Source organism: Mustela nigripes, chromosome 8, assembly GCF_022355385.1.
Source record: "Mustela nigripes isolate SB6536 chromosome 8, MUSNIG.SB6536, whole genome shotgun sequence".
NCBI lineage: Eukaryota > Metazoa > Chordata > Mammalia > Carnivora > Mustelidae > Mustela > Mustela nigripes.
Window position 1 is genome coordinate 83,734,068 of NC_081564.1, and position 24,796 is coordinate 83,758,863.

General features: G+C 33.7%; 1 protein-coding gene across 1 annotated transcript in view; it reads left to right on the forward strand.

Annotated features, from left to right (window-relative positions):
- DOK6 (docking protein 6) overlaps positions 1-24,796 on the forward strand; it is a 380,026-nt gene that overhangs the window by 213,085 nt on the left and 142,145 nt on the right. Inside the window, exon 5 of the mRNA XM_059409807.1 lies at positions 10,587-10,776. Coding sequence (XP_059265790.1) covers positions 10,587-10,776 — 190 coding nt within the window. The remainder of the gene's footprint in view (positions 1-10,586; positions 10,777-24,796) is intronic.

Here is a 24,796-nt window from a genome sequence, read left to right on the forward strand (position 1 = left end):
GAATGATCATGATAGTTTGTATCTCATAGGATTGTTATGGGGATTAAGTAAAGCCTGGCATGGGAACCAAGTAGCACGGTGCCTGGCAGGAAAGTCAGTATGTATCTGGGACACAGGTGAGCGTCCCTATCACATTCACATCAGGCGTGTGCTAAGCAAGTAAATCCTGGGCCTGCACTCATACTCAGAAACAAAACATCTCTAGGATTCGGGGCCAGATGTCCGTATTTTAACAACTTCAGTGAACCTAACATGCACAAACATTTGAAAACTTGGAATAATAAACTCAATTATAATTAGCTTGGTAAAATCTACCAGTGATTTTAGGATTTGGTCATTTCAGAATGACCAAATACAACATCCTTGTATGATCTTAATACCTGTTCATATTGTAATGACAGCCCCTTTTTACTGCATATGGGTTATGTGTGGATTTTTTTTTTCTTAATCAGCATCATCAGAGATTTACCTATTTGTTAGACTTCTCTTAATTCTGTTTTAAATTCTACTAATTTCTGTTCTCATTCAATGTGGTGAGTTGCTTCACAGTTTGGAGTTTAATTATAGGTTCTTTTTCTTTTTTCTTTTTCTTTTTAAAGATTTCATTTATTCATTTGACAGACAGAGATCACAAGTAGGCAGAGAGGCAGGTAGAGAGAGGGAGGGAGAAACAGGCTTCCCACTGAGTGGAGAGCTTTATGTGGGGCTCGATCCCAGGACCCTGAGACCATGACCTAAGCCAAAGGCAAAAACTTTAACCCACTGAGCCACCCATGTACCCCAGTAAAATCTTAAAAAAAAAAGGAATAATCTAATTTGTACCATTTACTATAGATTCAAATTACCCAAAATGATTCAAGAAAAAATAGAAAATCTAAAGAGCCCTGTATCTTAATTTTAAGAAATTGAAATTATTGGGACACCTGGGTGGCTCAGTCAGTAAGCATCCAACTCTCAATTTCGGCTCAGTTCATGATCTCAGGGTTTCATGCATGTAAGCACAAAATCATTTTAAAAATTAGAAAAGGAATCCCAAACTATAACATGGAAAGATAATATACTGTGATCAATATTGGTATATGCCAGAAAGGCAAATATTTCCTGAAATCAATCAATATCTTCATTATATTTTCACTATATTAATAGATAGAGGGAGAAATCATGATTATTATAGTTGATCCATAAAAAGCATTTGATAAGACACAATAATCATTTATGAAAACAACTCTTAAAAGTTTAGGAATAGGAGGAGGCTTTCTCAAAATGATGAAGGACATCAGTGAAGATCATTCAGAATATATAATTTTTGATTGTTAAGATATTGAATGCTTTCCTCATAGGATTGAGGATAGGACAAAGATATTCTTTCTCACCAACTCTATTCAGAATTCTACTTATTCTACTTAATTCTGATTTGTGTAATATGACTAGAAAATAAAATCATAAAAATTAGTAAAGACAGAAACTAAGATAAAGTACTTAGAAACTCCTATGAAATCTGTGAGAAAACAATCATAACTAAGTGAACTCAGTGATGTTTCAGGATAAAAGTTTCATATGCAAAAATGTGTTTGTATTGATGTGTATGTGTAAACATTATAGAGATTCTATATGATATATATATATACACATGTATTATATATATACACAATATATATATACACATATATATTATATATATATTATACACACACACATCTATATTAGGAATGAGCAATTACAAAATGAAATACAAAAGTATCACTTATAGTACCATCAAAAACAATCACACACTCAGGGATATAACTGGCAATGTTTTATAAACATACCTCTACACTGAAAATTAAAATATTGCTGAGAGAAATTAAAAGATACTTAAATAAATGGAATGATAAACTATGTTTATGATTGCAGTATGCAATTTTGCTAAGATGTTAGCTCTCCTTAAATTAACCTGTAGATTTGACACATCCCAATAAAAATCCTAGAAGTCAGACTTTTTTTTGACTTAATGAGACAATTTCAAAATGCATTTGGAATGAAAAGGCCTAAGACTAGCCAAACTATCTTGAAAAGGCAGAAACAAGTTGGAATGGGTACCCTTTCTAATTTCAGAATTTATTATAACTGACAGCAGTCAAGACAGACAACAGTCAATAGTCTATGGAACCGAATAGAAAGAAAATGATCCATACATATGTGGATTAGTAATCTTTGACAAGAACACCAAAGTCCTCTCTCACAAGCTTATTGGTAATTTCAATGAGAAAAGGAAAGTGTGTTAATAAATAGTTTTAAAGAGACTGGATATCTATAGGGGAAACAATGAACCCCAACCACTACGTCACACTACTCAAGTATCAATTTAAGGTGGGTGTGACTTTGAAATAGACCAACATTTCTTTTATAAAGCACTGTAAGCAAACTGTTTAAAAAAAGTAATTTGTACTTCATCAAAATTTAAAACTTTGCTCGTCCAGAAAGCACTATCAAAGAATTCAAAAAAGGAAATAAAAAATAAAAATGGAAAGCCACGAACGGGAAGGAAATTAGTGATGTGGTGAAGCTGGATGTTCCTAGCTCACAAGAACCTAGAATAGGCAAAAATAAAAGACAATGTTAGAAATCAGATCAGCAGTTGCTTCTGGGGTGTGGGCAGCTGGAGAATGGCATAAGGGAACTTTCTGGGGAGCAGAAAAGTTGTGTATCTTAATGTGCTTTTGTCAAGACTGAAAGAACATTATAATCAACACATGAACATTTTGTTATGTTTCAGTATAGTTCAGTATACCAGTTAAGGTAAAAAATAAAATGTTAAGACTGCTGTGAAAAGTGTAGACTATTAAGTTTCTTTCAATAACATAGGACTTACTAAAAAAATTAAAGAAAACTATTTTCCACTCTCTAGACTTACATAAATATTTTAAACAAAATTAATAAAAATCTGAGATGAAGTCTTTCTAATAAACATGGTAGGAACAATTTCTAGTATATAGAGTTCTCACAGTCAATTCAAGTAACAGTAAACTCAGTTTTAAAAAAATTCTGGCAAAGGACATTTATATAAATGAATATATAAAATAGATATTTTAATTGGAATATATATGGGTAAGGAACTTCTGGAAATCAATTTGGCATTGTCTGATTTGTAAAAGAGTTTATGGCATTTAATCTAATGATTCAGATTTTAATGTCCAGCATAAATTAATAATTAAGGATATTAAAGTGATCCAAAACTTTATATAAGTTTATACTTTATGTAAGTATACTTTTGTAAAGTTTATACTTTATAAAGGTTTATAAAGTTTATATAAGTATACTTATATAAAGTTTACAAGCTTATACTTTATATATAATAATACTTATATATATACTTTATATATAAGTATACTTATATAAAGTATATTTATATAAAGTACATACTTTATATAAGAATAAAGTAAACCCTATGACTGAATATGAAATGACGGAATTATTTTGCAAATTGAGCTAAAATTGATTATTTTACTGAAGTTTAATTTATGTTAGACAAAAGTTAGCTTAACCTTAATATTCAAGTAGATAATTATTAAATAAAATATGGCATAGTATACAGTGGAATATAATGTATTTGTTAAAAATTATACCCCCAAGGAATATTTAACAGCATCTTAAAATTCTTATACAACAATGAGTACAATATAGATGGTTCAATACTTTGTATTTAGTTTAATCACCACTGTATGTGAATATATTTGCATTATGAATATAAACTATTACTTTAATGGAGTTGATCTCTGTAAGGTAAAATAGCAGTTGAGTTTATTTTATGTTTTAAAATATTTTATTTACTAGAGTGAACATGATTTATTTGGAAATGCAGATAAAATTCAGTCAACAGTCATTTTTTTGTTGTTAAAAGAAAGAAAAAGAGAAAATTAATAAATGGCTAGGGGATTAAAAAATACGGCTTTAAAAAATCTTTTCTTTAAATTTTTAAGTCCTGCCAATTCATTGAAGAAATGCAGGGATCCCAATTCACAGTGGCCATGAACAGATGGCATCTGGCAACTAAATTTACTATTGCCACAGTATAATAATATAAATTTTGACAAATTTCCGTACCATGGTAGAAATGAATTCCTGAAGGCTTCCACACATTTTGATGAGTATAAATCATGCTTTGTCTCACTGCTGGTATAACTGCATTAAACAGATATCAGGATGTCTACATGTGCAAATGTCTGCTTCCTCATGTGCCCCCATTTCTAAAGCTGCTGAAATTGAAGGCTGACCCCTGCAATATCCTAATATTAGGGAAATTCAGAGATAAGAATATAAAGTTCAGAATGATCTTGAAACATCTCATAAATTTTCTTAGTAATACTCATTCTGTTTAATTCTTTAGTACTTCATATAACTTAAGAACAAGGCAGTTGTATTGAAAAATGGGGTGAACCTAGAATCCAAACTGAGATAAATCCTCAGTAATAAATTCCATACTCCACAGCAAATACCAGATTCCTGTGGATTTATTCATTACTGCTTAATTTTAGACCAATGGCTATGATCCTGGGACTAAATAATATTTAGTGAACTATGTAGTAATTCAGTGTTAAAATTAAAATTTTATGTTTTGAATTGATATGCAATAACTTTTTAAAAAGAGCAGAGAATGGGACTTTCTTGTTCTCTCAAAAATGTACGGCAGCCCCAGAGCAGGGGATGATGGGTTAAAAGCATCATGAAATTCTAAAGATCAGGCTGGACAATTCATTGAAGAAGTCTTTGAAGGTCTTTCATAGGAGAAGGGCAGCAAGGAGGGACACATGCCCTCACAAGCACGATGAGAGAAGAGAGGCGAGACTCAAAGAGTTTGGAGTGTCTGCCACTTGGGAGAAGGACCCCTCATCCTGCCCCTGCTGATGGAGCGTGCCCAGGCTGGCAGACCACAGCAGTGCGTGAGAGAGTTCAGAGGACAGCTTGAGTTTGGAGGGGTCGTGGTTTCTGTTTCCACGGTGATAAATCGGAGGGCAGGATGCAAGATACAGGCTACAGCGAACTACTCATGACAGACAGCTAAAAACATCAAGATCACCAACGAGACGAGATACATTTCCACATTTGACAAGACAACCAAGTTTAGAGCTTTTAATGAACCAGCTGCGGTAATAAATTTCAATTTAAACATGTTTTCCATAAATAGTAACTTTCCTGATTACATGACACTTAGGGGAAAGGGGAGTTGAATTCTCTTGCCGTAAGAAAAATCTCACTTAAATGTTTAAAGTTATTTTGTAAATCAATAAATAAATGAAGTTCTTTTGAACAGTAAGTTGTATATACAGTGAGTTTTACTTTATGGAATCACTGGTTGATAGAAACCACTAAGTGAAATGCAAATTATAAATAAATTAGCCAACTATTGATAGCTATTACTAATCATTACAAAACCAAACTTTATATATGTAATTATTTTATATGTATATTATATGTAATTATGAATTTTCTTTAAGTTATTTAATTTAATAATACCTACAGATTTTCATTAATGAACTTCAACAATGGTTTAGGCTTGTACTTTCTGGAAGAGTCCGGAATTGAAATTCAGAACATGAGGGAGGTTGCCCATGCACTAGAGAATGCCTTTATTTTAATGGGCCTTCTCTTTTTGAGCTACACTTGGATTTTTAAAATTTATTTATTTATTTATATTATTACATTCAGTTAACCACTGTACAGTATATCATTAGGTTTTGATGTAGTGTTCAGTAATACAGTGGATTTTAAAAGGGAGAGAAAGAAAAAGTGTAGGAGCTCACACCCGCTTACCTGAAGTTAACTTCCCTGAAGTTAAACTACTATTTAATTTATAACCTCTCCCCATGGAACACCTGATGGGTTTTAATATTTATGGATCTCTTGGTTTCCAAATATTTAGACATAATCCTTAGTTCCATGTTCCTTTTTTTTTTTTAACCCAGCCTTCAAGTCCATAACTTCTGAACCAGCTGGAGAAATAAAATGCGTAGAGGGAGCATGAGTATTCCGCAATCAGCTGGCGATTAAAACTGACCAGAAGCCTTCTTTGAAAAAAAGGAATGAATAAGCATCCAGTCCACATTTCCCAAATTTATCCTAAGTAACTAAGATACAAAAGATGCATTTTGTGTTCGTGTAGTCACAATGCACTGAATGTTCACTATGTGCTAGATGCACAAAATTATTTCATACATGAATTCCAAAAGCCTGTATTTTTAAAAAGACTCTAATTAATTATAAGGGATCAAATGCATTTGTCTCTAGTATGACTCTTTCTTTAAAACCAGTTTTCTATCTGCACTGGTAGAAGATGGAAGTTATTAAGAAACTGGCTGAAGAGCTCACCATCCAATGTGTTCTGCTTATTGATTTCTACTCACTCGATAATGCTTTGTTTCGTGTTAGAAACCGCATCTCTGATACTCCCTGCAACCCCTCCGTGTTCCACTTGTCTCCACCTGTCAGGCTCCAGCCAATAGCTATATTTGGATTGTTCCTACCCCAAACCAGATCTATGTAAAACCTCATTGGCTGAGAAAGGAAGGTTTGGTCCTTCTCCGGGCTGATGACCCATTCAATCTCTACCCATCACCGGGGTCTCACTCTGCCTTTTCCAAGACATTTCTTCTGAGGGTAGCCACCCTGTCTTGCCAGACTTTGTCCAGCTCAATTTGACCAAACTCTGTTTTGTGGTCACCTTGAAACTGTTCTTGTGGTTGCCACCTTATCTCTGGCCCCGGGTCTTCTGCATGGTCTATTCCTTTGGACCTCCTCATCTAACCATAGAGTAGAAGTGGCCTTACAAACACAGCTGCAGAGTCCATAATAGTAAGCGTCTTTGCTGGACATGACAATTAGTTTTGCAAATATTTCACCTTGCTGTTGTTTTTAGCCACTTAAAGGTATGCTTTTGTGAGTACTTTATAGTTTTCTGAGTACAGACTCTTTGCCTCTTTGGTTAGGTTTATTCCTAGGTATCTTATGGTTTTGGGTGCATATAATAAATATTTTTAAGGTTTTATTTTTTAAGAGACAGAGAGCACAAGCAAAGAGAAGAGAAGGGGCAGAGGGAGACGGACAAGCAGACTCCCACTGAGTGTGGACCCTAACATGGAACTCAATCCCAGGACCCCAAGAACATGACCTAAGCTGAAGTCAGAAGCTTAACTGACTGAACCATCCAGTGCCCCTTAGTATCATTATTTAAACAGCTAGTTTCTGGGCTTGCTTTGGCAGTGTGTGTACGAAATAACATTCCTTTATTTGAGAAAAGATTAAGGGACAGTTTTGAATTAAATGTGCTGGTTTGTTCTACTATTTTCTTATTTAAAAGCCTACCTTTGTTTTTTACTGCTGAGAGAGTTAATGTGCATCAAAGTTACCTGGAGTTCTTGTTTAAGCACAGATTCTTGGGTAGTCTTCCACCTTTATTGTTTCTGCTCCAGTAGGTCTGGCTGGGCTGGACAATTCACATTCTACTTGTTCCCAGAGGTTGTTGATGCTACCTCACTGGGGACCACACTTTGAGAAGTGCTGGTTTGCAAAGCTCCTTTTAGAGTATTGCCAAGGAATTAGTGGCATTAGAGGAACTATGAGGGATGCTTTTGAAAGTGATGCAATCTTCTAGTAGAACAAACTAGAACATTTAATTCAATAAGAGATGATTAGACAGTAGTTAAAACACCTGCTTCATACAAGTATTTTACAAAGTTAAACATTTTAAAAAGTCATTTTGGGGCAGCAATTTTTGGCTATTCCATATTGAAATGGTCTTTCCAGTGGAAGCCATAATAAATTTTAAAGAAGCAACATATTATTAAGGACATAAAATACTTTACTCACAGCAAATGCAGAAACATTTTTTTCCATGACAGTGAAATCAAAGAATAATTTACTTGATACCTTGAGCTGCCTTCATCCTCTGCTGGATTAAATTTGTCTACTTTTTAATTGACTCTCAAATCCTTGGAAATTAGCCATTAGGATAAGATGGCTTTTAAAAACTTAAAAATTGAAAATAAAATTTCTTAGCATAATTCCTTTTGTAGGAGGATAGAAACAGTATCAAAAGGAAGGTTGGAACATTCCAAACCATAGCAAGAAGGGGATAATGTGAGTTACTAGGTAAGACTAGGAAAGCAGAAGGTAGCAAGAAGGATTGGAAGATAATATTTCACCTGCTTCACATAGCCTACAGCTGGCCCTTGGAAGGACTCCCTCAGAGCAAGATCCAATTTCTTTGTATTTGTAAATGCACTTCACTGATTTTGACATTGAGAACCCTACATCATATGAATCTTATTAAATCCAATTCATTCTTTTTCTGTTTTTTAGTTCTGTTTCCCCAGTGTCCATGGTGATGATTGTACTCTTTCTCTGTTTACTTTTTCTAGGTTTTATCTGCTAACATTAGAGCACACAGACATTTCAGTGAAAAAGCAATGGTTCTTTTGAGTCCTCTGTAATAGCCCCTAGGTTATGGGTAATATACCATGTGTCATCCATCTGGAGGACAGGGTCTTCGATGTCAGGGTTGTTTTTGTTTTTTTTTTTTTGCATGTTCTTCCCCCACCCCAATATGAAACTGTGGATGTGAATATCAAGAGTCAGTGTGGCCTTAACCAACACTAAAAGGGCTACTGATGTTTATTTCAATATTTTAGAGGAATTGTTATTTCCTGACATTTTGGCAATGATCTTTGGTTGCTATCTTCAGACTCTAACTGATGGAGAGGAAGGAATTTAAAGGAATGTTTTAGGTTCCACTTGTATAACAAATGTTTTACCTGTGCACAACAGATGCCACTGACATATGTTTGCTTTCAAATATAAAAGCTGCAAAAGGGTCTTGACCAAAAGGGTCTGGACCAAAGAAAAGAAGATTTCTAATCAGGCATTATCTGTAGGCGTGAGTCACTCTGTTGGGTCCAACTTTCATTCACACTCTTATATGAGATCAGGCCCCTTTGGCTACCTGCAATACCATTAGAGTGGGAATTGTGGTGGCAATATGAGTGAAGTCTTTAATGCAAAATATTGAGATTTTACTTGACTGAATACAAGAATTTTAAGATTTATAGAATATATATATATATATATACTTTTTATTGCAGATAATTAATGGGGCAGTGATCTTTCTTCATTTCTTCAGCTATATAACTTATCTTGCTTTCCTTTCTGTAGGAAATGAATGTGCAATCCATATACATATTAGTTTTATGGGTCAATGATCTAAGTAAAAAATTGAATCACTAGATTATTTTGGTCAAAAATATCTAGACACTTGAATATAAATATTGTCTCTATGGTTACTGTATTTCAAGCTATTGTGCTTAGATTCAATTTAACCCATTTAGAATCTGAATTTTTTTTTGCATCATCAAAGCATTACTCTGCAAATTACCTGCCACAGAAAAGATTCTTTCTATGATACAGACAATTCCAGCTTAATACCAGCAAACATTCAGTGTTTAAGATCGTGGCATTATGATGGATGATGGCACATTCCTAAACATACCAATCCTTTTTCAACTGCAGCTGCACCATTATGCCTCTCAAAATCATTAATTCAACAGCACTGCATTTCAAACATGATTCACAATTAAATTCAAACTCACAAAGATGTATCTGCCAGCAATTCTTAAACTTTTGGTTATTGTGACTTTATTTTTTTAAATAATTGCCCAATTCTTGTAGTGCATATTTTCATGGGGTATATTTATTTCATTCATATAGTTAACCAATATTTATTAATTATTTACTATAAACCATGAATACAGTGCTAGGAATTAAAAATATTCTATAGGACACTTTATAGGTCGTACCAAGTTCTTGGCTTCCTGGAAATTATGAACTAAACTTACTGTTTATAAAGTGCATCTAAGCCATTTAAATGGAAATCAAGGGCTGCAAAATTTTGCAGTAGACTTTGAGATACACAAAAAATTATAAAGCATGGTTTAGAATCATTGTCTAATAATCGGAATTTTAGCTTTAGAATCTCCAAGAATGAAAATGGCTATCTATGTATTTTTATTTTGCTTACTTAAGAGTATCTGAAGTCCCACGGAAAGAAATAATGAATACTAGCGATTATCAAATGCTGAATTTGACTGTCGACACAGTGTATTTTGAGAGTCAGTCTAAGTGTACATTAAATACTTCACAACACAAGGGTAACATTGAGTAAATTCCTGCTTAAATTAAATAAGACATTTCTTTCAGAAGTTAGGTATATGATATGCATTTAAGATTGTGTGAAGAAGCAGACTGTAAACATTATTTGGGCAGAGACCTCACTTAGCTTTTTTCCTTATGTTTCCATTGTACAGTTTAACCATTTCCTCCTCCTCATAGAAAATACATGCAACACAAAATGTAGAGGAGTGAGTGAATGAACTAATGAGTAAGAACATTTTAATTAGCTCATTTTCTTAGAGTAGTGTTTTGCATTGCGTATCAGTATTCCCAAGGGACTGGGTAATGCTTTCTAAAGGCTGTAGGTAGGTATATAAATTAAGACAGTGCTACCATCAAGAGTCAGATCTCTTTCCACTTAATTTGCTCCATTCCTTTTTTCTTTGCAGAGAGATTCAATGTGTATCTTATGCCTACGCCAAATCTGGATATTTATGGTGAATGCACAATGCAGATCACTCATGAGAATATCTATCTCTGGGATATCCACAATGCCAAGGTCAAACTGGTGATGTGGCCCCTCAGCTCCCTGAGGAGATATGGACGGGACTCAACGTGGTTTACCTTTGAGTCAGGAAGGTAAGCTCCAAGTGCCACAGCCAACCACAGGAGGCGGGTGACAAATAGAAACCTAAAGGACAGCTTCTGTCCACTAGTGCCCAAGGAGGACCGCTGTTTTTTGAAAGGGTAGAAATCACCAAATACATAATTTCTTCATATTTTTGTTAATAATATGAATAAAATGTATCAATTTTATGACAGTTTAATTATCCTATTCAAAACAGTTCAGTCTTTTACACTGACCTCACACTAAATGCAGAATAATTTTAATCTTGCAATAAATTTTATGATATTATTACAATCTATATTTTTGGTCTATCCTATAATATTTCAGTGCAGTAGGATTCCTGTGAAATTCAACATGTCCTTACTAGCATTACTTTTGTGAGTTTTTAATAAGCAAAAAATTTAAAAGGAGTTTTATATTAAATTGTTGATATATTACTTTTCAGGTTGCAGGTATGTGAGTTCAGTATCCATTTATCCAGATTTCTATGTTAATAACATTAATTAAGTGTAAATGTTAACTCAGAGTGACTGAAGCAATGTTGGCAAATCTATAATATATGAAATGCACAACGCAGATTTTAAATAGAGTATGTCAAAGCAAATACATTGTTTTCTTGGTCATAGCATACAGTTGGAATCCATAAATGTCTTAAATGAATGCTTGTTTCATAATCATTATTTACAGACTCAAGTTTAGACATGAGCTTCAGGCAGAAAAATGGATGTCTTTGTGCAGTGACCTTGTGATGTTGTTGTCACTCATATCCAAGACAAGACCTACTTAGATTTGGGGATTCTATGTAAGAGATGTTTAATATATCAGTCTTCCCACTGGGAACATGATTTATTCATTCTGAAAATGAATCTGTGGCATCATAAGACAAGTATAGTGAAGTTTTGTTGTACTCGATATAGCCATTTTAATTTCATAACTTTGTTCTTACAAAACCATTAAATACTTATTCAAGGTCAGGTTCTAATAATATCCATCTAGGTTAGGCCAAGGCCATATGTCTTTTAAAATTTTAAGTAGAGGGAAAAAACCTGAGCTGAGCTGAAGTAATTTTACCAGTCTGGACCCTTTTGCCTAGGTAATATTAAACAATCTCCCACGCTGATTTCTCTGAGAGCCTTCAATTCTGTGTTGTAGTGGCCATGAGTTCACTCAACTGTCTATTTTCAGTCTGCCTAGATCCTGACAATAATAATAGTAATCATAGTCTAGATAACTACTAGGAAATAAAAATTTTCTCAAGAAAATGAGTATTTTTAGGCATATATACTATTTTTTAAATTATATGGTTATAAAAAAGGGATTAAAACTTATTTGCTGAAAATAAAAAATAAATTTAAAAAATTTATTTGCTGACATAAGGTTTATGATACACTTTTTTTTTTTTTTTTTACTATCCATAAAAGTTAGTATATTTTTGAAAAAAGGGATGGTTTATTTTCATTAGGTAATAACATTACATCCAGAATTCCCTTTTTTGGATTTTTCTCCTAGGTATTCCTCTTTGTCTATTTTTTAAATATTCACTATTGACATAGAATTGATATACAATAATTTGACAATTCTGTGCATGACTCAGTGCTCCCCATGATAAATGTGTCAGCATTTAGCATTATACAGTGGTATTACAATATTATTGACTATATTCCCTGAGCTTGTACTTTTCGCTTCCATGACTCACGTATTTTATTTTATAACTGGAAGTTTGTACTTGTTAATTCCCTTCACCTATTTCTCCAATTACCCTACTACCTCCTTTCTGGCAGCCACCAGTTTGTTCTCTGTATTTATGCATCTGCTTAGGTTTTTTGTTTGTTCATTTGTTTGTTTGTTTGTTTTTATATTCCATATATAAGGGAAGTCATATGGTATTTGTCTTTCTCTGTCTGACTTATTTCACTTAGTGTAATGCCCTCTAGGTCCATCCATCTTGCTGCAGATGGTAAGATTTCATTCTTTTTTATGGCTGAGTAATATTGCAGTGGTGTGTGTGTATGTGTGTGTGTGTGTGTGTGGACATACACACCACGTTTTCTTTTTCTACTCATCTATCATCTGTGAATGGACCTTTGGGTTGCTTCTACATCTTGGTTATTATAAGTAGTGGTGTTTTAAATATAAGAGTGCATGTATCTTTTTGACTTAGTGTTTTTATTTTCTTTGGATTAATACCCAGTGGTGGCATTATTGGATCATATGGCATTTCCATTTTTAAATTTTTGAGGAACCTCCAAATGCTACATGTCTATTCCCTCATTTCAGAAGGCACCTACTCAGGATTTTAAATAATGAGTAAAGTTTTTTTCTTTTCCTTTTCTGGTGGTTATGTAGAATTTTCGCTCCATTTGTACCTGTCACCAGTTTTTCCCAATTTCTTGCTTCTCCAAATTCTTTAAGGGGAACATATTAGCTCTCCACAGGTGATTAAATTGATATTCTCGACCAAAATATCAAACCAGCTGATAGGCAGCTTGTCTTATCTGACAGTCAATATTCATTGGTCTTCTATGATCTTCGTAATTTTTAAATAATTTTAAGATACATTAAAAATAAAATACCTCAGAGTAGGTAAGTCCTGTAATCCTCAAGGTTTTTTCTGTTTTATTTTTGTTTTGGTATTTGTTTAGTTTTATTGGTTTAGGAGAGAGCTCTTTTCTACATTTTTTTGTTTGTCAGGATAACTTCTTAAAAAATAAACAATAATATCTAAAAATCATCTTGACATACACACACTCCTACCTGCCCTGGGAATGAGAGAATGAGATTTAGGTCATAGCTCTGTCACTTGTTAATAACTTAGCATGGGCCATTTGACCCTTCTGTCTTCTAGTTTTCTTCTTTGTATTAGAAGAATACTTCTTATTAATACTTACTTACTACTTCCTATATAAATTTAGAGAGTTTGAGTTTGTGACTATAAAGCAGCAGACGGCACAGTACTGTCTCTAATGGACATTTAGGAAATCACGATTATGTCCTCTTCCTCAGAAATGATGTAATCTGTGTTATTTCCACTTGCTGAATGAAGCTTCTACCTACCTGTAAAGAGCTCTATTCTTAGAGAATTCTGTGAAGGTATATTCTTAGCCAAACACTGGAAATATGAGGAGAGATAAGTCACGCAAAAAGCTTAGGAGAAGCGAGCATTCAAATGCTAGAACGATCATTAGAAACTTGGCATCTAAGACTAAAAATCAGTGTTACCTGTCGTGAGTCAGGAATTTGAGAAGAAAATGGGACTGGTGCAGCAAAACTGAAGTACAAATAAGGGGAAAATACTGAATGGCTGTCTTTATGCTAACTGGTGCTTGGAGCATAATTTTATGGGTTACTAGGTGCCTATTTCCTTGGAGAGTCAGCAGATATACAGGAACTCTCTAATTTACCATGTGTAATACTTTGGAATAAGTTACATTCCAACAGTATTGCCTGTGGGAAAACCATAGTGTAGAGCAATGAAAATTAAACTTCCTTACCCTTAAGTAGATTAGGGAAAAATCTAAAAGAATCTCGACAAAAAGCTACTAGAACTAAGAAGTGAATTTAGTGAGGTTACAGAATATAAGGTCAGTATAAAAAAAAATCAATTTTATTTTATATACAAGTAGTGCATAAATGTTTTGAATAACTCTAATAATGTCTTAAAAATATGAAATATATATAGGCTGCTTTAACAAAATGTGTGTGAGACCTTTACATTGAAAAACCACAAATATGCCTGAGAAATTAAAGAAAACCAAAATAAATGGAGATATATGCCACATCTGTGAATTGGAAGATACTATATTCATAAGATAATAATTCTCTCCTCAATGTATAGATTCATTGTAATCTCAATAACAATCCCAAATGACTTGTCTAAATTAAATGACAAGTTGATTCTAAAATAAAATGGCAAAAGACCTAGCATAAGCTAAAACAATTTAGAAAAAATATATCTGATGGATTTCTACTGCCAAATTTTAATACTTGTTATAAAGCTACAGTAATCAAGACAGTGTGATATTGACATAAGGGTAGACCTAACTATCACTGGAAAAGAATGAAAAGTTCAAAATAGACACCACATATATGGCCAATTTATTTATTTTTTAATATGCTGTGGTATTTCAATATGAAAAAACAAAAACAAAAAACAAATGGTGCTGGAATGACTGGATACCCATTCAGGAGGAAAACCAATAGCTCTTTACCTCACTGCCATGGACTGAATTGTGTCCACCTCCTCCCCCTGCAATATTCATATGAAGTCATAATCCAAGTGTGATGGTATGTGGAGATGGGACCTTGGAGCCTTCAGAAGACGGTTCAGTCTAAACAAGATCATGATCATACGGCCGTCATGGTAGGATTAACGTCCTTGTAAGAAGAGATACCAGAAGGCTTGTTTTCTCTCTCCTGCCCTGTGAGGACATAGGAAGAAGACAGCCATCGACAAGCCAACAACGAGTCTTCAACAGAAACTGACCATGCTGGCTCCTTCATCTTGGGCTTCCAGCCTCCAGAACTAGGAGAAAATAAATCCCTGTCCTTTAAGCCCCTCTGTCTGCAGTATTTTGCTATGGCAACTCCAGCTAATACACTCTGCCATACTCCCCTTTAAAAAACTCCAAATGGATATAGACTTAAATGTAAAAGCTAAAATTATAAAATTTATAGAAGAAAATAGAGGAAAATATTTCTAACCTTGAAATAGGCCGATAGTACTTAAGTACTAAACCAAAAGCACAATCCAAAGAAAAAATATTGATAATTTGGGCTTCATCAAAATTTAACATCTGTTCATCAAAAGACATCCTATAGAAAATGAAGGGAAAAAAATTAAAACGCAAGCAACAGACAGGAAAGAGGATTCACAAATCCTGTATCTGACAAAGCATTTTTATTTGTAATCCTTGAAGAATTCTTACAGCCCAAAATAGGAAGACAAATAAACCATTAATAAAATAGGCAAAAAAAAAAAAATTGGACAGGTTATAAAAGAAGATATGCTGATTGACAGTAAAAACAAGAAAAGATGTTTATTATTATCTTTACTCATGAGGAAATATAGATTAAAACTACAAAAGATACCAGTTTATTCTTTCCCCTACCAAAAGACAAAATAAAACAAAACCCTGACCCTGTTGAATGGAGAAGGAAGAACTCTTATTCTGTCTCATTGTTAATGTGAATGGGAAAAAGAACACCCCTTCAAGTAATAGTTTGCTTTTGTGTGTGTGCCATGCAACAGAGCAATTTACTCCTAGATATTTACCCACCAACTGCCCCAAAGCAACATATAAATACTTGTGTTGAGAGAGTCAAAGCAGTTTTATTCATAAGAGTTAAAAACTGGAATCTAAAAATGGCCATCAGTACATGAATGGGAAGACAAATTATAATGTAGTTTTATATAAAGGAGTGCTACCAATCCGTGACTCGTAACATAGATGAATCTCCAAAACGTTATTCTAAAAAAATGCCTGTGATTTCATTTCCAGAAAATCCTACAAGAGGCAAAACTTAATTTGTAGTGACAGAAAGCAAATCAGTGGTTGCCTGGAGTTGAAGCTGGGGTTGAGAAGGAATGGATTGCAAAGGGCACTAATCGCAGTGGGGAGTGATGAAAATGGCCTGTATTCTCACGTTCATCAAAAAACATGAAACTGTTCACTAAATATTGGTATTATTGTATGCAAATTATACTCCAATGTTTTTGACGTGAAAAAAATTGTGGGGAAGAAAATAGAACACTACAGGTCTGACATTATATTCTTTCATACTGTTTGGATATTTGGCAATGAGCATTGCCACTTTTATAATAAAACACTTCCCCTAGAAATCATGGGACCAAGGAAGGAAAGAGAGCCTCAAGAATTGTCTGGACTGGGCGTCCTGAAGCTGAGAGATACAACTAGGCTTTTATTCCTAGAGAGGTACTACAAAGTCACAAATCTGCTTTTGTAACCTGGTCGGGTGTTAAACTTCCCACATCCTCTGTGTAAATCTCCATTTTTCGCCCTTAGTATTGAGAATTATTTTTTAGATACCTTTATTGTCCAGATAAAAAGTTAATACAAGTTTTTAAAGGAGATGTTGGGGAAAAAAAGCTTAAAATCACTCATAATTTCTCCATCTTAAGATAACTGCTTTTAATATTTGATGTACTTCTTTCCAGTGTATTTCAAAGTCAATGCAAATGAAGATATTTATTCTTTATTTTTTCACTTAATATATATTATATTATATATATAATATAAATATTAGAATATATTTCACTTAATATATTAATATTATATTTTCACTTAATATATTAATATATATTTCAAATAAAGATATTTATCCTTTATTTTTTACTTAATATTATATTGAAGTAGTCTCTGAGTCCTTTAAAATCAAGATCCAAATGGCTATATGGCATCTGAACATATGGCTATGCCATCATTAATTTAACATTAAGAAGTTTCCAAAATAAACTATTATAAATAAAGCCACCCTGACCATCTGTGAAAAGTTGTGCAAATCTCTGATTATTTCCTTAGCAAAGTCTTTTTAAAGGCTTACTGGGTCAAAGAATGTGAATGTTTTCAAGGTTCTTCACAATATAGCAACTTGCTTTCAAGAAAATGGTATCAATTCATACATCCTCTAATGGTACAAAGAGAGTGCTGTTTGTGACCCTATAACCACAAGCATTAAAATGATGATTTAGGATATTTCTATTTTGATCAACGACTTTGAGAGCTTTCTCTCTCTCTCTCTTTTTATTTTTTTTTTCCTTTTATTTTCTTCTTTTGTTTGTGTCTTTATCTTTATGATTGGAGGTCTGGCCTTGTGTATATTGTTCATTTGCATTTTTTCCTTCTCTAAATTTAGATGTCCTTTGCCCTTTAATAATTGGACTATCAGCCGCTATTCTATGCAACTATTTTGTAAATTCCAGACAGTCCCACTCTTGTTAAAGAGAGTCAAAATCAGAAGGTTTGCCCATGCTTGATCCAGAGAAATAAAAGCAAGATGTTGTGTTCCCTGGGTCAGGACTAGGGGTTAGGGAGAGAGGGGAGGGCATGGGTGATGAAGACAATTTAAAGGGCAGATTGGCAAATCATCCAAGCAAACCCTGAAGATCTGCATTTTCTGGGTTTTATTTTATTAGCTTTTTGCAGAAATCATATTATTTATAATATGGCAGTTTTAGCCATTTATTGATACTACTGCATGTACTGGAACGCAATAAATTAGATATGCCAAAATACTTTTTTTCACCGACAGGCTTTTTTTAAATGCATTGTTAAATTCCACTGTACCAAAAAAATGTAAAAATAAATAGTAAAAGAAGATCCAGATTATTCTTTCCGGAGAGAAATACCTCACACATCCTCATAATTATAATCGTATGCCATACGCTTCAGGAAGCACATGGCAGATACGAGAACAGAATGAGAACAAGGACCAGGAAGATTTCAGTGGGGATTGTCCCTGGAGAAGCATGGTGTTTGGGAGATGAATTCATAGTCTCACACCAGCTTAGAGCGGTGATGATTTAAGTTTGCATTTTAAGACTAAAAAAAAAAAAAAAAAAAAAAAAACCAATTTGCTATGCAGCTTATTTTTTTGGCGAAAAATCAGAAAAGATATCCAGACCTGCAGAGGAAGTCATAGGATTCATGATTATGTGCAATTTTATTTTGTGAAAGACAAAACGATGTTTTTAACTGCTGATGTGTCATCTTTACTTCATACAACCTCATAAATATCATAACCAAACATCAGAATGGGTTCAAATGGCTGCATAACAAAATTCAAGTGAGCCTCCAATTCTTTTTTTTATAAAATTATTATATTTTAAAAGCTTTTATTTATTTATTTGACAGAGAGAATAAAAGTAGGCAGAGAGGCAGGCAGAGAGAGAGGGGGAAGCAGGCTCCCTGCTGAGCAGAGAGCCCAATGCAGGGCTCGATCCAGGACCCTGAGATCATGACCTGAGCTGAAGGCAGAGGCTTAACCCACTGAGCCACTCGTATAAAATTATTCTTCAAAACATAACGTCCCTACTTGGCACAATACTTAATATCACAAAATTGACACTTAAAATATCTATCTTACCAATTTTGATAATATCTTTATTTAAAAGCTTTTAAATAAAATCTGGCTACAGTTTTAAACTATTGGAAATGTAAAACAATACTTATTATAATATAGTTCCTTTGGGAAGATGGTTAATGGAAGCAGTTATGTGTGCTATAATCAAGGATTCTGTGATGTCAAAGGTAGACACAAGTTATTCCTAAACCTTTTTGTTTACAGATGCAGAAAGAAATCCTTCCTCCTCCAGTGCATGACAAATTAGTTATACACACACACATACACATCACATACATATATAAATTGAACTATGTCAAAATTTAAAACTTCCTTCTGTAAAAGACACTTTTAAGGGAATTAAAAGATAGGGCAGTTCTGGGGAAAAGATTTGGGAGTCACATATTGGACAAAGAATTTGTATCCAGAATATATAAAGAACTTCTAAATGTAACTTCTAAATTTAATAAGAAAACACAACCTGCAGTTTAAAAAAACATACAAAAGATTTGAGCAGACATTTCATCAAAGAAGATATGTGGCTGACTGGTCATCACATTAAATGATGCCAAACCTAATTTGTCATTAGGGAAATACATATTAAAACCACCTCAAGGTACAACTCTTGACTTTTTATTTTGCCTAAAATTAAAAAGAAAATCTGACAATACCAACTGCTGACAACAATGCACAGCAAATGGAACTCTCATATATGCATTTGTGGAAGTGTAAAATGGTGTAGCCATTTAGGAAAGCAATTTTGGCATATTTTTATGTAAAACTAAGCATATACTTCACATATGGTGAAGTGATGCTGCTTCTAAGTTATTTCCTCAAGAAAAATAAAAATATATATTCATTAAAAAAAAACCCTGCACATGAATAACCATTTTATTCATCATTGCCAAAAAATGGACAAACCAAATGCCCTCCATTGAATGGATATGTTGTGGTAAATCGATAGACGCTTGGCAATAATTCAACTGATACACACCACAACAACATAGGTGTATAACAAATGCGTTATTCTAAGGGAAAAAAGCCAGATCCAAAAGACATCATACTCTGTGGTTACATTTATGTAATATTACATTATATCATGGAAAATAGATAAGTGATTGCCAGTGGGTGGCGTGCAGGGAGAGATTGACTACAAAGCAACAGCATAAGGGAAATTTGGAGAAAGATGAAACTGTTCTTTATCTTGATTGTCATGGTGGGTATGTAAACTCTCTACATTTGTTAAAACCCATAGAACAAATGTTACTATATATAAGGAACATAAAGAACAAATGTTACTATATATAAGTTTTTAAATTTAAGAATAAGTTTTTTAAAGGGAAGAGTTTCTCAGGTATGGTCAAATGATTTTTGACAAAGGTACCAAGACCATTCAGTGGGGAAAGGGCAGTCTTTTCATAAATTGTGCTAGAAAAACTAGATATCCAATGCAAAATCATAAAGTTGGCCCCTTACCCATCACCATATACAAAAATTAACTCAGAATGAGTCAAAGACATAAGTGTAAATCTAAAACTTTACAACTTTTAGAAGAAAACATAGGGGAAAATCACAACTTTGGATTTGGCATTGATTTCTTGGATATAACACCAAAGGCATGGGCAATGAAAGAAAACAAATAGACAAATTGGATTTAATGAAAATATAAAGAATTTGTATGTCAAAAGACAATAAAAACAAAATAAAAAGGCAACTCACAGAATGAGAGAAAATAATTACAAATCATACTTCTAATAAGGGATTAATATCCAGGCTATATGGAGAACTTCTAAAACTCAAAAACAACAAAACAACTCAATTTTTTATTTTTTTTAAGATTTTTATTTATTTATTTATTTTTCAGCGAGAGAGAGAGATCGCATATGAGAAGGCAGAGAGGCAGGCAGAGGTGGAGGAGGCTCCCTGCTGAGCAAGGAGCCTGATGCAGGACTCAATGCCAGGACCCTGGGATCATGACCTGAGCTGTAGACAGGGACTTAACCAACTGAGCCACAACAACTCAATTTTTTAAATGAGCAGAGGGCTCACATAGATATTTCTCCAAAAGATACATGGAAATGACCAACAAGTACATGAAAAAATATTCAATATCCCTAATCTTAGGGAAATCAAATGAAACAGAAATAAAGTATCACCTCACACCGATCAGAAATGCTATTAACAAAAAACCAAATTGGGCCCCTGCAATATTGATGAGAACATAAAATGGTAGAGCAGCTATGGAGAAGAGTATGGAGGTTCCTCAAAATATTATAAATACAATTATCATATGATCCAGCAATCATACTTCTGAGTATACACCCAAAAGGAGTGATAGAATAAAAGAGATATTTGTATACTTATGTTCATAGTGGCATTATTCATAGCAGCAGCTAAAATCTGGAAGCACCCACTGTTCACTGATGGATAAATGGACTTTAAAAACATTGCATATATATGCAATGGAAGATTATTCAGCTTTTAAAAGGAAAAAATTCTGCCATCTATTCCAGCATGGGTGAACCTTGAGTAAATTATGCTAAATGGAATAAGCCAATCATTACAAAATAAATACTGTATGATTCCACTTATGTAAGGTACTTAGAGTGGCCAGAATCATAGAGACAGAAACAAGAATACTAGTAGTCAGGAGCTGGGGGAGAAAGAAGTTACTGTTTAAAGGATACATAGTTTCAAATTACAAAATGAAATGGGGATAGATGGTGGTGATGGTTATAAATATTATGAATGTTTACCACCACTAACTCTATACCTAAAAGTCGTTACAATTGCCAACACAACATTGGGGGGAAAAAAAAAAAGACAAAGTTGGAAGACTGACACTACCCAGCTTCAAGACTTACTATAAATGTAATTAAGACAGTGTGGTTTTAATGAAAGAATAAATAAATAAATCAATGGATTAGAATTAACAGCTGAGAAATAGCCCACATAAGTACAATCAACTGATGTATGACAAAGGAGAAAAGGCAAGACAAGGGACAAGGAACTTAAACACTTTACAAACATTAACTCAAAAATGGATTGTAGACCTAAATGTAAAATGCAAAACTATAAAAGTCCTAGAAGAAAGTGTAGAATACCTCAGTACCCTGAGTATGGCAATGACATTTTAGGCACAGCACCAAATGCAGGATTCATGAAAGAAGTAGTGATAAGCTGTACCTTGTCAAAATTAAAAACTTAATTGCTCTTAAGGAGACAATATCAAGAGAATGAAAAGACAAGCCACAGACTGGGTGAAGTCATTTGCAAGAGACAGATCTGATATAGGACTGCTATACAAAGAACTCTTAAAAGCCATCAATAAGAAGACAAGGCCCAATTGAAAAATAGACCAAAAGACCTTAACAGACACTTTATTAAAGAAGACATGCCAATAAGCATATGAAAAGCTACTCCACATCATATGTCATCAAGAACATGCAAATTAAAACAATAATTTGATATCAGTGTAGAACTATTAAAATGGCCAAAATGCTGAACACTGATAATACCAAATGCTGACAAGGATGCAGAGCAACAGAATATCTCTTTCATTGCTGGTGGGAATGCAAAAATGGTACAACCACTTTAGAGGACAATTTGGCAGTATCTTTTAAAACTAAATATACTCTTACCATACAATTCAGCAATCATACTCTTGGTATCTTGGTATCTACCCAGAGGAATTAAAAATGCATGTCCATACACAACCCTGCCCATAATACTGATAGCAGCTTTATTCATAATTTCCCAAACTTGGAAGCAACCAGGATGTCCTTCAGGAGGTGAATGGGTTAAAAAAATATGTGATCCATCCAGACATTGGCATATTTTTCAGCACTAAAAAGAAATGAATTATCAAGCCATGAAAAGACAGGGAGAGACCTTAAATTGCATTTTAGTAAATAAAATTAAATTTGAAAAGACTACTCCCTGTACGATTCCAACTATATGTCATTGTGGAAGCAAAGCAATGGTGCAGGAGAAAAGAGCAGTGGTTACTAGGGGTCAGGGGGATGGATAGGCAGAGCGCAGAGGATTTTTAGGTTATTAAAAATGCTCTAGATGATACCATATTGATGGACTCATGTTATTATACATTTGCCTAAATCCACAGAATGTTCAACACCAAGAGTGAACCCTAATATAAACTATTGGCTTTGAGTAATTTTGATGTGTCAGTGGAGGTTCATTAATTGTAATAAATGTCCCACTCCGGTGGGGGATATTTGCTAATGGGAGAGACTCTTTGGGTGGGTGCAGGAAGTATCATGGAAATTTTCTATAACTTCCACTAATTTTTGTTATGAACCTAAAACTGCTCTATAAAATTGTCTTAATAAAAAAAGTTACATTGTACACATTAAATAGATAAAAGTTTAATTTGTCTATTATACCTTAAAAAAGCAGGGGAAGAAAGAAAACTAGTATCTGGAAGTATTGACATATTTTTTTTATGCTTTATATTAATATCTTTTCTGGTAATCCAATTCTTCATTGTGTTGAAAGATATGATAGATTTCCTACATCTATTGATAATTACTGCTAGAAAACAAGGAACATTCACTGCCCAAGTATTTCTTTTGACTTGCATCATGAAACCTGAGATGTATTAGTAAAGTTATATCACAGTGGAAGAACCTGTGGTTTTGTAGCACTATTAGCACTATTGGGTTAAAATACCAATTCTTCTAGGTTTTAGGCAAGTTGATTTTCGTTTTTGGGTTTTATCCTCCCCATTTGTAACAATAAGGAAAGGAATAGCTTTTCTGTAGCTTTTTGTGATGTCTGTGAGAATTCGCAAGTGTTGAATATATTCATTGCTCAAAATAGTTGGGGGTTTTTCCCCCTTTTCTGAAGTGGTTTTCTTTTTCTTTCTTTTTGTTTTGTTTTTTTTTTTTTTTTTTTTTTTTTAGAAAGAGTAAGCATGAAAAAAAAAAAAAAAAGAAAGAGTAAGCATGAGTCGGGGGTGCCGGAGAGCAGAGGGAGTGGGAGAAGCAGACTCCCTGCTGAGCGGGGAGCCTGACATGGGGCTCTATCCCAGGACCTGGGATCATGACCCCAGCTAAAGATAGCTGTTTAACCTACTGACCCACACAGGCACCCTAGTTTTTTTTTTTTTTCCTCTTTTAATCTTTAACCTCTGCTGAGGTTATTAACATTATTTAATTTAGTGGATATAAAATTTTTTAAAAAATCAAATGGTCTGGAAACTATAAGATGATGAAAATCAAAACAAAAATTTTTAAAGGAAATAGAGAAACAACTATTTTAAAACAGCTGATTTGGGGGGCCCTTGATTGCACGATTGGTTGAACATCCAACTCTTGGCTCAGGTCCTGATCTCAGAATCATGGGATGGAGCTCAGCCTCGGTCTCTGTGCTCAGTGCAGAGTCAGCTTGGGTTTCTCTCTCCCTCTCTCTCTGCCTTCCCTCACCTCAAAAAAAAATCTTTTTTTTTTTTTTTTAATTTTTTAAGCAGCTGATTTTGACACAATTTCATTCCACAATGTGAATTTCCATTTCACAATGTGAAAATCTTGATTTTTTTTTTCTTCACTCTTGTGGTGATGCTATAAAACAAACAAACAAAAAATAAGTCTAAATCTTTTAAGTTTAGTGAAATAAATACTAGTGTAAAATGTACATCATGAATTAATTACTCTCATGATCATATGTGTGACTCTAACAGATAATGATACTGATGAGTTCACAATCTTTATCTAGAATTTATTTAACACCAAGAAAACTATTACCTTGTATATATGTATGGAGCTATAATTTTGATTCTCTTCCCAGATTTTGGTTGTGGGAGGTTAACATCTGCCCAGTGAAACTAGATGACTTGAGTCCACATGTATCAATCTGTCAGTTTTGGTTTTTTTTTAAAGAACAAACTGTTGCAATTTTAAAAATGTGAAAAATTTAATATTCAAGTCAGTGGTA